General features: G+C 43.3%; 1 protein-coding gene across 3 annotated transcripts in view; it reads left to right on the forward strand.

Annotated features, from left to right (window-relative positions):
* Positions 1-10,359, forward strand: part of atf7ip (activating transcription factor 7 interacting protein) — a 28,883-nt gene extending 18,524 nt beyond the window's left edge. For 2 of the 3 annotated variants that reach the window (XM_084005308.1, XM_084005309.1), the window contains exons 2-14: positions 1,840-1,904; positions 2,739-3,254; positions 3,373-3,808; positions 4,731-4,912; positions 5,014-5,151; positions 5,291-5,362; positions 5,466-5,572; positions 7,176-7,240; positions 7,775-8,425; positions 8,591-8,689; positions 8,804-8,881; positions 9,105-9,187; positions 9,448-10,359. In XM_084005308.1, the coding sequence (XP_083861434.1) occupies positions 2,745-3,254; positions 3,373-3,808; positions 4,731-4,912; positions 5,014-5,151; positions 5,291-5,362; positions 5,466-5,572; positions 7,176-7,240; positions 7,775-8,425; positions 8,591-8,689; positions 8,804-8,881; positions 9,105-9,187; positions 9,448-9,906 (2,880 nt within the window). In that variant the 5' untranslated portion in view covers positions 1,840-1,904; positions 2,739-2,744 and the 3' untranslated portion in view covers positions 9,907-10,359. The remainder of the gene's footprint in view (positions 1-1,839; positions 1,905-2,738; positions 3,255-3,372; positions 3,809-4,730; positions 4,913-5,013; positions 5,152-5,290; positions 5,363-5,465; positions 5,573-7,175; positions 7,241-7,774; positions 8,426-8,590; positions 8,690-8,803; positions 8,882-9,104; positions 9,188-9,447) is intronic. The other variant, XM_084005310.1, reaches the window with a different exon arrangement.
* The last annotated feature ends 4,658 nt before the right edge of the window (positions 10,360-15,017 follow it).

Genomic DNA, 15,017 nt, shown 5'->3' on the forward strand with positions numbered 1-15,017 from the left:
CATGAGATACATTTGACAGAAGATACATGAGTGTAAGTTCAGACTCATGCACTTTCTAATCTGAGACATCAGGTTGTCTGGGCTAGGAATACGACAAGGAGGTTAAAATTCCTCAGTTTATCAACCTTACCTGTGAGTTGACATGTCTGAATCTATGCGTATCTATGCTGTTTAGTGAGTGAAGTAGGCGTTTTTCTTTTAAATATATGTAGCATGTGATGACCTAACTTGAGGTGCGCAGTAAATGCCACACCCAGCCTGTGCAGACTCTGCGGACACGTGTAATGATTGTTTTCTGCACTTCTCCGAGTCACATTCAGCAGTGGTACTCACTGAAGTAGATGCAGATAGCCCCATTTCTAAATATGGGCTGACAAAGAATGAGCTCTAATTCTTACCACAGTGTTATTATAGTTACTGGACAAAAAATGTAAACCATAAAAAAACACGACTTAAACCATAACTGTCTATAAATGAAACACGATGGCCAGTGCAATAAAAAATGGCTAGGATTAGCTATATAAATTATTATAGGAACTGATGGGTTGGACAAGGGAAAAATTAACATTTGACTAATGTTTAATTTTGGCTTATGTTACAAGTTTGTAAATGTAATGACATTTGTGTAGTCTACATTTTGTTTACTTTGCCTACTTTCTGAAGCATCAGGCTGAACACAAAATTGTTCTTGAGCAGTGTGGTGCTGCAACCTAATATCTCTGATAGAGAATCCAGTTCAGCTAGCTACCGAGAGCTCAGTCTGGCAGCAAACAGCAGAGCTGACGGCCATTTTGAGTTTCTCCACTGAATCCAGGCGCAGTAAATGAGGCCGTAGGACGGGGGAGGGGGAGGGGGCGTTATGCTCTGCGCAGTGTGCAATAACATTGGAATGTGAGGTACCAGTGATCGTGCCCCCAACTTGTACCGCGCTCTTTATTAATATTAATTGTTTGTTTGTTATGCTGCTTTTCTCCAGGTACATTGAAAGCAATTATGCCCATCTATCTTCTCACTTGTTTTTACAATCAGGAGATTATTATCATTGCAGGCAGAATGTTTGCTGATTTGAAAGAAGACTAGGAATTGTCCATCAGCTTTACAGTGAAAAGAACAGATTAGTCTCCTTAGTAAAGTTGCCTTCGCACATGTGACATGTTGCAAAAACACTCCAAATAGAAAATGTTGGAGATCGAGGCATTTTTAGCTGCCTCTGTCAGCTGCAGTCTTGCAGGCCAGCAATGCAGTAACGGTAAAGCTAACCAGCCTTCCAGTGGAAAACTGAAGCAGCTTATTGCTCTCACCAAATACAATTTTAAAAGTTACTTCAAAGATAACTGGCTTTGTGTTCTGATCCTGCACTGAAACCGAGAGAGATATTTCACAACATTCAACTTCTACCATTTGAATACGCCTTCTTTTTTGTTAGAACGTTAGAGCTCTGTTAACATATCTCTCTCTGTTCGTTGTTCTGGCAAACCATCTTTTTCTTCGTTCTTTGTCTTTTTATAAGATTCTGGGGGGAAAGTATCCTGTTGTAACATGTAAGATGTAACAACATTCTCAGGGATCATGTGGGTGGTCAGTCAATCCTTAATAGTCACACTTAATTCTAATCAACATAATGAGACCTCTAGTGTGGTGAATGTCCAAGTGACCCCAAAAATAAATATCTACTTTTGAAGCCAAGAGCTCAGTTACAGCTCAAGGGATGGAGATAGACTGCTCAATTCAGAGGAGCTTAATTTAGAGTTACACTTTCGTTTGCATGGTCTGTGGATTTCATACATTCTAGTTTGAAGCAGTTATATAAAATTAACTTAAAAAATATCTTTCCCTCAGGTTGTCGAAGAACTCTGTGGCGAATTCTGTGGTAAATCCATGACCGAGAACCTTTCGGGGTGAAGGTGAGCTACCCATACTTACCCATTTATTGTTTGCTAATGAATGTAAAATGAGATTGTTACATTTGAAATCATCACACAAGTGTGCTTACAAAATGAATACACATGAAATGAATACATATAAAATAAGACAACTAGCCTCAACACTACAATGTTTGCAACAATCAGACCCATGTACGGAAAATCCTTCAGTTTTTGCATAACCTCTTTACTGCTGCCAGCACAGCCTTGATATGGCCATTCTGATTTGCTGAGGATTGAACCAATAAGAGGGTGGGGGGATGGGAGGAAGGTTGGGTTGCTGCTGTAAACTTCAATGTCATTTCTGTTCTCTCGATCGGGGCTTTGGTAAACATGAAATCTATAGGTTAATCAGAAAATGAAGGCAAGGGGAATATGTCAGAGCAGTTAAAGCTTTTCTGAGTGACGTGAAAAAGTCTGGCTTACTGAGCTGCAGCTTGATTGTTGCCACTGTAGGACAGATATGTCAATGTGTAATCGTGCAGTAAGGATCTGTCTGATTTGGCTTGAATACTCAGTCAAATTTTAGTAAAGAAACGGGCTGGTGGGGAACCAAACAGTTTGATGTGCATATCTCTGTGAAAGAAGAACCTTCTAGAAACGAATAAACAAGAAAGACATGGGGCTCTACAGTGACCTCTAGTGTTTGCTCTCAAACTCTGCAGCCATTTTCTTCACCATGCAGTGCGTAAAGTCCAGGACAGGTTCATAAGTGGACGAGACTTTGCTGCTTGCTCTTACACTAGGGTTCGGTAGATCTTTCCCAGCTTCATCCTGCCCTCTGATAGCGTCTTATCTCTCCTTGTCACTCCGCAGGCAGCAATGGAAGTTGTTGTGACCGAGGAGAAGAAGAAGATTTTCCGTGCTAGGAAAACTATGAAGATCAGCGATCGACAGCAACTAGAGAGTCTCCACAACACTTTGTTGACAGCGACTCCAGGTATGTCTGACACCTCTCCGCCACCAATGCTGAATGGCACACACAAAGAGGATGGACCAAAGGCTGGGGACAGGGAGCAAAACAGCATCTCGGACTCAAACTCCCCTCAAGCCACGTCGCCTGCTTCTCCTGCTCCTTTCCTGTCCCTCAATCTGTCCCCTTCCCCAGCCTCTTCTCAAAGCCCAAAAGCAAAGGAAGACACTCCTACTGCTTCTCCCACATCGCCATTCCACTCTCTAAACTTTGAACTGAAAAAGATGGAGGAGGAGGAAGAGGAGGAGGAAGGTTTGTTGTCGGACCCATCAAAGGAGTCCGTTACACCTGCATCAGCAGAATCCAAGGAAAAACAGGGAAAAGTCCCTGAGGTGACCCCGGAGGTGACAAAGAAAGAGGTAAATGCATTGAGAAATTATGTATAACATATGGCTTCATATTGGATTTGTTTAGACTGCCAGTGTGTGAGTCCAAAAACCTTTTAACTGACTAATTTTTAATTGTGCTGTTTATCAGGAGGACCAGACTACGAAAGAGGACCCAAATGTGGATTTGTCAAAGAATTCTGTTAAGGGTTTGGCTTCATGTTCGCCTGTACCACCTGCATTATCTGACAGCACAGAACCAATGGATACAGACAGTGACACTACAAAGGCCAAGGACTCTGGGGCCTCCACAGCCAACCTAAAAGACGAGAAGCCTCCCAGCCCCAAATCCACCACTTCGGATTCCTCCCTTCCTTGTCCTTCCTCGTCTCATCCAGCTTCTTCTTCCAACGACCTCAAACAAGAACAAGAAATCAAAGAGGAGGACATAAAAGAAGAGAAGGGTGTGAAGAAAGGATCAGCCAATGGGGGAAAGATGGAGGTGGACTCCACCAAAAAGGAAAAAGCTGAAGTTGGACAGATAAAAAAGCCTTCTCGGCCATCTTCCACTCCACCATCTAATACAGGTATGAGAGGGTGGACATTAAGTTAACCAACAGCAGTACTATTGGATATGTCATTCAATGTGGTATTAATGCAGAATTTTCTGGTCTTTAGTTCTAGACCCACAATGGAAAGCTATGGAAATGTTGTGGTTCAAAGTTGTTACACAGACTCTGTTTGCAGTTGTTGGCTGTGTTAGTTTTTTTTGACATGCCAATCATACCCAAACTACCTCTTTTGTTGCCATGACCTTTTAAACTCTATGCCCACACTTGTATCAAAATGGCTTTCTGTCAAAGATTTGTAGTCTCCGATCCTAAACCAAGATGGCCAAGTGATCTCACACAGACTTGACGAAACTTGATTCCACCGACTGTGACTCAACTTACCAGTCACTCCACGTGACCTGTAAATTAACTTTGGCTTGTAAAATGAAGCCTCACTTTAAGATGCTACAACGGAAGCTCATATTTTGCAAATCTGTAAGTTTAATGATTCACTTGGGAAGGACATTAGCAACACTTCCATTTTCTATTAAATGGCAAGTACATGCAAGAATAAGAATAAGGCAGACCTAAGTGCTAGCACTTTGAAGCCAGAAAATGTACCTTCGCAAGGCCTTCTGATAGATACACATCTAGTGGTTTAGTTTAAAGATCGTATGCCGTTCCGCTAACCGGTTTTCCATGACAAAGATGAAATTGTGTATAAGTATATAATAAGACATGACAGTTAACATGAACACGTAGTTAGACTCAAGAAATCCTTAAAATGAACTTGAGTTGTTTGAGAAATCTGTTACGAATGTTTCGTCCAGCTTCAACAGAGGGGAATGAGACTGACCTGAAAACAGATTAGTGACGGAACGTGCATTTTACATGCAACATTGAGGGCAATGAATGGCACACCTAGGGTACTAGTCAGTGTTTGTCCTTGTTTCCCAAGTAGTGCAAGAGGAGAAGGGCTCCACTTCGGGACTGAAGCGCACTTTATCAGAGGGTTTCGACAAAGAGGGACAAACCATAAAACGGGAGGGGAAGAGGGCCAAGGTGGAGCGAGAGGAGTTGGAGGCACAACTGGAACTGAAATTTACTGCAAAAGCTGGCAGTCACCATAAACTTGAAAAGGTTGGTACAAGTCCAAGCCTACTGAACACTGCTTTGAAGCCAATGGATATTTCCTTACTTAGTCTTACCTTTTTACCTATTTACTTGGTATTCTGTTGCAGATTGTGCAACAGCTGGTTGATGAACGGTTGAGGGCCCTGGAGCTGACCATTTTTGACAAAGATTTCCAAGAGCTGAAGGACAGAGTGGAGAAGATCGACTGTGCCACTAAACACCAAACCGCCATTTCCACACTCCAAGTAAGTAGTCGGTAGCAGTGTTATGTGTAGTAAATTCTCTTGTAAGGAGATCACATGCAGCACTGCAAGATGCTGATTCACTCAGCTCACTCCCCACAGTTGGCTCACTAAAGTCCCTTTCTCTCCACCGTTCGTTTAGGCCAAGATAAACCGACTAACAAAAAAGTTTGGAGAGGCCAATCAGGCGTCTGAGAACAAAAGGAAACAGGAGGTAATAAACTTTTTTTTCTCATTACATCCTAAAGTGTTTGTGCCTGGTTTGCAAGTGATTTTGTCTGAAAATGTTCTGACAGCATGCGGTCTGATTTCCACAGGCCCTTGCTGCTGTCACTGCTGCTGCTGCCGCCGCTAGTGCTGCTGCCGCCGCTACTGCTGCCGCCGCCAAGACCGCCACTGTAGTAAACAGCCCTCTAGTTCAACGGTAAGTGTCTCTACTCACAGAGCAATTTGTCCTCTTAATCCCTGTCAGCCAAACCATATATGTTAACCTATCAGTTTAGAAAGGAATGGCTCAGGGCTTTTTGGAAGTGATTTTTTTTGTTGTCAAGCTCACGTTTGCCAGACCATTTCATCCCAAATATTTTGATTCATCAAAAGTCACAGCATTATTGTGTTATTTTTCAATCATACAGCAGTCTGTGCACTTTGGTATTTTGTGTGAATGTAATTGGCCTTTGTATGAACGTGACAATACCGGACTGAAGCCAGTACTACACACGGAGCCGTTCCCAGCGTGACTAGTTGACATTGTCCCGGGTTGCTATCTGTAATAACCAAAGACTGAATTTAAAACTAATGGACAGATTAAAGAATCCTCCAAATCCATACCGTTTTGGAAACCAAGATTCCATGTCCCCTGTTCGGGTTTTCGGGATCAACTTTTTTTAAACACTTAACTTCCAAATAGTTCTTAAGACTGGTTTGGAATAAACAAACACACTTAGTCTGTGTTTTGCACCTGCAAAGTAACCCTGCCTGGGTCCAGGTCCTGAGTCTTGTGACGTTCTACAATGTGAAGCAGTTTCCTCAGGCAGTGCAGAGTGTAGTTAAAACTGCACCTCTCCTCCCAACAGCGTGCTCCGTCGGCAGACAGTAGAGCCGCAGCCTAAGGTGCCCAGAGTGGGAGTGGCGCCCTCTGTTGGTAAGACTCCTGCACTGTCTGTCAAGAAGGAGAAGGAAGAAGAGGAAATGGTGGAGGAAGACGCCAAAGATTTGTCGCGTAATATTGCTATGGCGAAGAAGCTGGCAGAATACAATGAAGGAAAATGCAGAGCAGACATTAAACTCCGCACAATCACTTCTCACTTGGAGAAAGGACTGTACCACAACTGCAAGAGAAGCTCCGGGAATCCCAGAGCCGACCGCTATGCATCGTATCTATTCCGCTACCTGGTCCCATATGATGTCTACTGTGACTGGGTGGCAAAGGTCAATTATGTTGGATTAATGGGGAAGGAGGCACTGCCCGCGAACTTGAGGAGGACAATGAGGATGTACATTGAGCGTCGATTCCCTGTACTATGTTGCGACAGCTGGAGAGAGGTCCGTGACGTTATCAATGAAATACTGCGCGTGAAGAGAAGACCGGAATTTTTTCAGGAATATGATCAGAGAACTGCTCCATCATCTTGACAGTCTTAAGTTATGAGAACAGAAGCATACTGGGACAATTGTCACCATGCATCATTGAAATTATCAAATCAGTTTGTCTAAATATCATTCTCACTGCATTTAGATTCTTGTTCAGTGTTCATTAAAATTGATTTCATGTTGAAATGGAGATGACTCCCTCGGCATCCCTCTCAAAAACGCTGAACTATACTAGTACACTATACTAGTACATACTGATAAATGCTGTCAGATATGTACTTGAGTTTTAAGGTGGAGTTTCTCCACAACTTGTTCAGATATGACGTAAATATGTATGAAAGTGAATAAAATGAAATGTCATCACGTTACAACATTCAGTCGTCTTCCTTGTGTGGCTATCAACAGCTCTAAGCATGAGCAATCTTTCTGAACAGGCCAGTCCGTACTACCATGGAGCTTAAGCAGATTCCAGCAACTGTTTCTTCGTCCAGCACAGGTGGTGAGTATCTGGTTTTCCTTTATGGTGGATGTTGTGTTGTTGTTTTCCTTTTTATATAAAGATATAGAATAACCAGATGCACAATGGTGGCAGTGTCACGTCCCAAAAAGATTTTAAATCTTTGTCACGATTCTTTGCAAGTGGCGTTTGCATGTTCTCCATGTGTCCCTGTGGTTGTGTCTGGATGCTGTAGTTTCCTTCCACAGTGCAACCAAAACCAACAGTGAATTGATTCTTCTGACATGTTTTGACTGTATAGTCAAAGATGGAGGGACATCTAACCCATGCACCGTAGTTTAGTAGGAGTCAGTTCATACATACACTTTCCTGTTGCCGTAGATACTCACTAGCCTTTTAAATCTGTGGCTGAAAATAGTCCCCATCACTGTCCACTGTTGTTTGAGTCATGGTTGCAAAAAACAGTAGTTGAAGGAAAACATTTGACTGATTATTGATTATTTAGCAATAATGCAGCTTATTTGAAAATTGTCATGTCACATTCTGAAACAAGCCATTTTTCCTATTTTCCCACAGTGAATCCACCCCTGTCAGCTTCTGGTCTGGTCCATACACCCACTTCCACTACCATGGTTTCACAGGCCCCCATCCTCCAGCTGATCACCACCACCTCTAATGCTGGCTCCAACTTGGCCACTGGCATCACAACTCAGAGTCACACCGGCACCCTGCTGCTGAAGACGGCCTCCGGGAGCAGCATAATGGCCGCGGGCCAGCCACTCCTCATCCAGCTGCCTTTATCAATGACTAATGGCCAGGCAGGAACACTGGTCAACATCCCTGTCTCTTCTCTGACTGCAGCTAGCTCACTCAGCAAGGCCAAAACCACTACTCCCACCGCCACGTTTATACTCAAGCCTGCTCCCTCTACTGCCACTTCCCCAGCCTCCATGTCGGCTGTAGCCACTGTCCCAGCCCTCCAGGCCTCCACTGGCCAGATGACCTCTGCCCAAATCTCTCTTGCCCGTGCTGTGTACCAGGGTGGCGCTGGGGGGATAACGACACCCAACGCAGGGGTTTCCATCACCACAGCCAGGACGCCGGCTCAGTCTGTGTCTGTAGCAGGAGCCATGTCTTCAGCCTCTTCGCCTGCAACCTCTGGACCGGCAGCAACAGGTTCCACCGCTCCAGGACCACCACAAGGGACATCTCTGACATCAAAGACAGGTGGGGTAGAAGTTTCATTATTAAGAGATGTAAGTCATCTCAATGGTAACTTGTGTTGCCTAATCCTTCCATTGTCTTTGTCTGCCAATGAGGCATTGCAGTGTTGCTGGCTTTCTATTCTTTTGAAGTTTTCTCAACGTTGATTTTTTTTGCTCTTTTTCTCAGACAACCAAGCTACAGGATCCACTCCAGCCAAAGCAGCTGGAACGGCACGACCCAAAGGCTCCGTCATCGATCTCACCGAGGACGATGATGATGTACAGGGTAAGCTTAAACGGCACCTTTACATACAGTGAAATGAATTTTTGTCACAATTTGTGAAACACAGTGTAATGAAAAGCAACCCTTAGTCTAACGCTGTTCTTCCATGTTCTCCAGTGACAGGAGTGAAGAACGCCACGGTCGCGGCTCCCTCTCCTACCCAGCGACCTACTCCAGCTGTCAGCATTACCAACAGTAAGACCAACACCTTACAGTTTATAAAGGACACGAAAGGGGGATATGTACATGTGTGTGATAGTGTGACTAATGCATAAACCAGTGTTCTCCACTTCACCCTTCATTCATTGGGCACTATTATGATTAAATTGTTGTTTAGATCTAAATAGAAAACCACATGATTAAAGTGATCACATGTATAACTTTGATGTAAAATGCCAAATATGTCCTCTGCCCTCAGGTGTGGGAGCAAGGTCGTCCCCGCAAAGCAATCAGAACTCTTCCAGTCATCCTCAGTTGGCAGTACTCCACCGCCCCCCACTGGTGAGGATTTAGAACTGCACATTACATATTTTGCACAAAGTTTTCCAATTCTATAACCATGTCAATATTATAAATCTATTATGTCTTGGGTAACTTGTGTATCTCAGCATGTGAGAGTCTAGACCAACTTTCCATATGAAAGATTTTTGGGTGCTTTTTTTATATTATTTACATTTTTACATTATTTATGAATTAGAGGTCATAATTATATTATTTTAATCAAGGAACAACTCATGACGATAGTTTTGTCTTTTTTTAAGGATTCTCCAATGAAATCCCGCACTGTAACTACTACTACTCCGACCCGGAGCTCCAGCGTGGTACTGCCCCCTCTGCCCCCTGCACCCACACCGTCACGCATGCCCCCCGAGGCTGAGCGGTCCTCACTTCCTCAGCAGCCTCAGCTAAAGCTGGTGCCAAGTCAGACCGGTATAGTGCTGTCCTGGTGCGTTGCAGAAACTGACCGGACCTGTGCAGCTGTAGACAGCTATCACCTCTATGCCTTCCATCAAGACAACTCAAACAGCAGCGCAGCACAGCAGCACTGGAAGAAGATTGGGGAGGTGAACGCCCTGCCATTGCCTATGGCCTGTACGCTCACCCAGTTCCAGTCTGGCTCCACTTACCATTTTGCTGTTCGAGCGAAAGACATTTATGGGCGCTTTGGCTCCTTCTGTGAACCTCAGTGCACAAATGTAATCAATTCCAGCTCTAGCTGAACAGTTAAGGAATTTAAACCATTTTTCTGCATTTGAAAGTTCATGATTTCCTTTTAGTTTTTGTTCGGAAATCAAATTTTGTGCATTGAACACATACAGTATCTGTAAATATATCTCTGCATAACAACTGGACTTCTGACTGATTGGGAGAATCGACGCAGCAAACGGTTGGTTTTGTCTGGTTAATAAACGTATTAATGTATTTTTTGTGACTCAAGCTGTTGTGTATATAGTTACTTTGCCCCTCTACCTAGTCAGGTATTTATGTTGTTGTCTCCTCTTACTCTGATTCTGTTGTCGTTTTGCTTTACTTCAGAATAGGTGACAGGATTATCCGTGTAAACTCAGAATTGCACAGAAATGTATTCATGTGTGGTAGAAACTGAATGATGACTTTTGTAAGTTTTGTCTGGCAACCAGACTTTGAAAAACACAATAAAAGGTTTTATTAAAGCTGTTGGCTTATTCATTTTGTGACTATTTTCACCACAAATCTAGCACCTCGAATGCCCCACAGAGATACTGGCACTGTGGTAACAGGATATGGGATGTCTGAGAGTAAAGTCACATGTTTTACCAGCTCTAAATGGATTTACAGTACTTTGCACAGAAGAACTGAGAGACTTTGATTTCCCTTCCATGGTGATCCAGATATTTAGACTGATCTGTGCAGCTTTGGTTGCCTCAGGAATCTCACAGCTGTTCCACATATCTGGCATCTAATGATGAACCATACACCTGCCAACATTTGTAGTTGCATTTAAAGGTCCTTGTGGAGTTTCAGTTGTTGGACAACAGAAGTAAGGTGCAAGTACAATAGCTTGTCATGGGTATGCAAGGGCAGTAACCACCAAAGATCAAGAACGCCACACAAACAAGTCACCCTTCACTAAGTCCCACCTTCTAACTCTGGCTGGCCAATCATATCGTTGTAACCAGGGTCGGACTATTATGCAGCTCAGCTCCATAGACTCATGCAATCATTTCAGATTTTGTTCCATTTCCAGGCTGGTTTTGTGGATTAGTCATGAAGCGTTTCTTATCACATATCGCCACACAGGTGTCTTTATTACACATGCATCTCGGAGAGAGAGCGTGAAGTGTAACACAACAGCGGTGGTGTGACGTATAAAAAAAGTGAGAGTTGACTTTCATTTGCTCGTCGTGCACATTTGTACGACTCTTAAAGTGCAAGCGAAGTTGTCGTGCATCATATACAGCATGTTGACGACACAATGGCGGCCTTGCGAGAGCAACCTGCTGCTTCTTCTGATCAACATTCTGAGCGTTTTAAATCCCCCGGTGGTGGGTCGCGCTCATAACACATCTTTAAAAACATCACCCTGCAGCTCTCCGGCTCACCCCATTCACACTAAGGTCGTCCCGCCTCGTTACGTACCTGATACGCCTCTGAGAAGACCTTCATTGACCTTCATTCTGACACCCCATTCTGTCCCTGCACTTTTTACACAACATTGCGGAAAAAAGGAGTGATACTCCTGCAAAGAAAAGGCAGAGTAAAAAGGGCTATGGTTAAAGGTTGTGTCAACATGATACTGGTTAGTTGGAAAGGTTGGAGGAGATATACGTTTCTAAAATGTTATGTTTCTACATAAAAGTCGGTGGAGCTTACATTAGCAGAGTGAGTCAACACACCATTCAGTAGCACTTCTATGCTATGCTAGCTGCTGAATAATAATGGATATAAAAATAAAATGTATTTTTGTATTTTTATGTTTTTGACTTCTCTACCATAATAGACAGACAACTTTTCTCAAGTAAGCTGTGACGATATCCCGATAATGGAGCAGTTAGCAGTGGGGGCGGGGCTTAGCAAAGCGTTAATTGAGTGAGTGAGTCGGTAGAATCTATCAGCAAGTTACTCAATATTTAGTGGCCAGATGCAGTATATACATTAACTTTGTGGAGAAACCAAGTCTCTAACGTTACACCAGCTAGAAATTACAAGCATGCAAGTCGCTATATACTTCTGACGATATTATCGGATGTCGTAAACAGCCAGTGGCTCTCAGTTCTTCAAAGTTGCTCAAATCATGACCACGGTCACTGGTTAAACCGAAACACCTGTCACACTGAAACGGTCAATTCTGACAACCAAATAGTCAACAGCCAGACCTTTCTATCCCGAAACAAACCTGTCGATCCACTGAAAGGTTGACTGGCTCAGAGATCGAAATGTGAATGTGTGTCAAACTCCACTTCTAGGGCATTTTTTTTCTTGCATCCGGGAAGAGTTTGGGTAATCCAAGCCAGAAGGTCGTCCATCCCTGCAATGACACAGACCTAAGGACGCCTGAACAAAGACACCTGCATAGTTTAAAATGAGAGTGTATCTGTCGCTCCAGGCACACCTAGTGGAGACCTGCACTCCTTTTTGTTGTCACGGCCCTTCTTATCTACATCCTAGTGGCCTAAAGATGTTAAGCTGCAGTGAGGGAGTTTGCATGTTCTGCCCGTGTAGGTGTGAATGTGAGCGTGAATGGTTGTTTGTCTCTACATGTCGGCCCTGTGATAGACTGGCGTCCTGTCCAGGGTGTACCCCGCCTTCGCCCAATGACAGCTGGGATCGGCTCCAGCCCCCCTGCGACCCTGAATACAGGATAAGTGGTAGATGATGGATGGATGACCAATACTGACATTTAGAGGCCAATACTGAAGAAGAAGAAGAAGAAGAAGAAGAAGAAGAAGAAGAAGAAGAAGAAGAAGAAGAAGAAAAGAAGAAGAAGATATGTTTACATGAACACATAAAAATACTCTTGATACACATGCATACGTTTTTTTATGTAACAAATTCCAAGTGGGACATTGAACAGATGAAAACATAATTTGTCAGTGCTCTCTAGTGGACAAACTATGTAGGGATGACAACCGTCTACATGGCCTTAAACCTGGTTTGACATTTCTGTACTCCAATCTTGTATTATTTATTTCCGACACATGTACACTTACTGAATATATGTGTTATAGCTAATACATTGGCCTGGCAGTTGTATTGGTCTATTTATAATTATTAGCAAGTGTCACCTTTACAGCTCCTCTCTCCGAACCGTAGTTGGGAGTGAGCTAATATTCTTGCTAACTCGGCTCGTGGCAGGTAACTTGCCTCCCGTGGTCCGGGTTAACAGCCGAATGACTGGACAGCGAGGCGGTGGTTACAGCAAAGTGAACTCGGGCTTTATTAGCATTCAAAGAACTTCTTCTTATTTTATAAAATCTCGGCTGGAGCATGGACCGCATTCACCCCGTAGACCATGGGCGAGCGGTCATAATAAGCTATAAATGCAGTGCATGCCCAAGCCCTTCAATAAAAATAATTGAAAATATTAATGTGGCAGTGTGTTCAATTATACAATACCTTAGTTTTACTGTTTTGGTCTTAAATCCGTGCCTAATCTGTCCCGTTTTGCTTGCGAAAAGCTGGAAAGCTGACAGCTTGTTTCGCGCATGCGCACTGTGACCGACTAGTACAGTTACTGCTAAAGGCTGTGTTTACTGTAGATGAGCATTTTGAATGGCAAAAAAGCTGTCAGTGAAGCAGCTTATCTGCCAACGCGCATGCGCAAAAATGACTTGTTTGAATTGTTCAGCGGGAAACTGTCAGTGGTTCATTCATTGTGTAGCCTGGTCAACATGACTGAAAATATTAATTATATTCAGGCTTTGCGTTCAGTGCCGTTTTCGCGGAGACCTTTTGAGGAAAAGAAAGCTATAATTTCAAGTGGTCGGCCTACTCCTGAAGTAAATATCACAAAGACTGCAAAGAATTCCGTCCGTCACTTTCAAGCTAGCGCGTATGAGAAACATAAATGGCTAGCTAGCCGACCCCCCTCCCGTCAAACGATCCGGTCTGACAGCGACATATTGCCTGTTCATTCATGAAAACCATCTCGAAACACTCTCAGTCAAACAAGGTGGGGAATGAGAAATCTGCGGCGCTACTAGCCTAGTTCGTTTTAAAAACACACCGGCAGCAGCGCCTACTGATCTGAGACGTGTCAGTGAGTTACTGTAAATGCTGTGCGGAAAACCAGCTGTGGTCTGTGATTGAGGTGCAGACGGGTGAGTTTGGAGCTGACGAGAGGATCGCGCTGACGACCGCTTCGTTACATTTTTCTCATTGAAAAACTATACAACTGGCATTTAGATGATGTTCTCCATAAAAAAAATAAGTGAAATACTGTAATAACAATTCGGTTTTAGTAATCAACCGCTTATAGTGATCAAATGTACTCTGGACCAACGTGATCACTACAAGCTGTTTCCACTAACCATATTATATTTTTTATTAAACAATATAATGCCCCCCCACGGGCGCGCATGGTATTGACACTTCAGCATGACCACAGTAAATGGTCACCGCTCACCACTGCCGTAGACTCACCCAGAGCTTACACACAACACTTTTGTTACACTACCCACAACACACACCTGTCCGACTACGTCACACATTCATATATTTTCTCGATAAGCCGCCAGGGGGAGACTGAGATTGCAACACTAGACACAAATTAAATAATGAAAAAAAAAAAAAGAGTTGTAATCATAATAACTGGTTTAATAATATTCAGATGATGACATAGAATTAAAATATATTATACTTTTCTGATGTAAATTCGATTTAGGCTGCTAGTTTAGCGGCACGTGGCTAACGTGACTTGTTCAACGACCGCAGGGCCACTCACGACACGGACACACTCATGGTCACCGTCCCTCAGCTGTCAACAAGTAAACACGACTATCATTAGTTTATCATTTTGTGATGTGTTCCACATGGACGAGCTTCGTCGTTCAACACCACCAACAACACAGTAAGTGTCTGCTCACCTCTCGACTGTTAACTTGCTTGTGAAAAGTTGTTACATTAGCTAGCAAAGTTAGCTAGCAACGTTTGCTAGCTTATATAAACTACAAAGCGTCTGGTTCGTATCTCGGTTTAACAAACCTATGGCATTAATGTAATTTGGGGAAAAGCCTATTGTATTATTTGAACCCAATTGTTAGTTCGCAACCGCGAACATGTTTACTAAAGTTGGCGTGCAATCAAATGCTGCCCCTACACAAGCAACAGTCAATACTTGTACTGTTAAAAA

The sequence above is a fragment of the Eutrigla gurnardus genome (genome assembly GCF_963514095.1).
Source record: "Eutrigla gurnardus genome assembly, chromosome: 3".
NCBI lineage: Eukaryota > Metazoa > Chordata > Actinopteri > Perciformes > Triglidae > Eutrigla > Eutrigla gurnardus.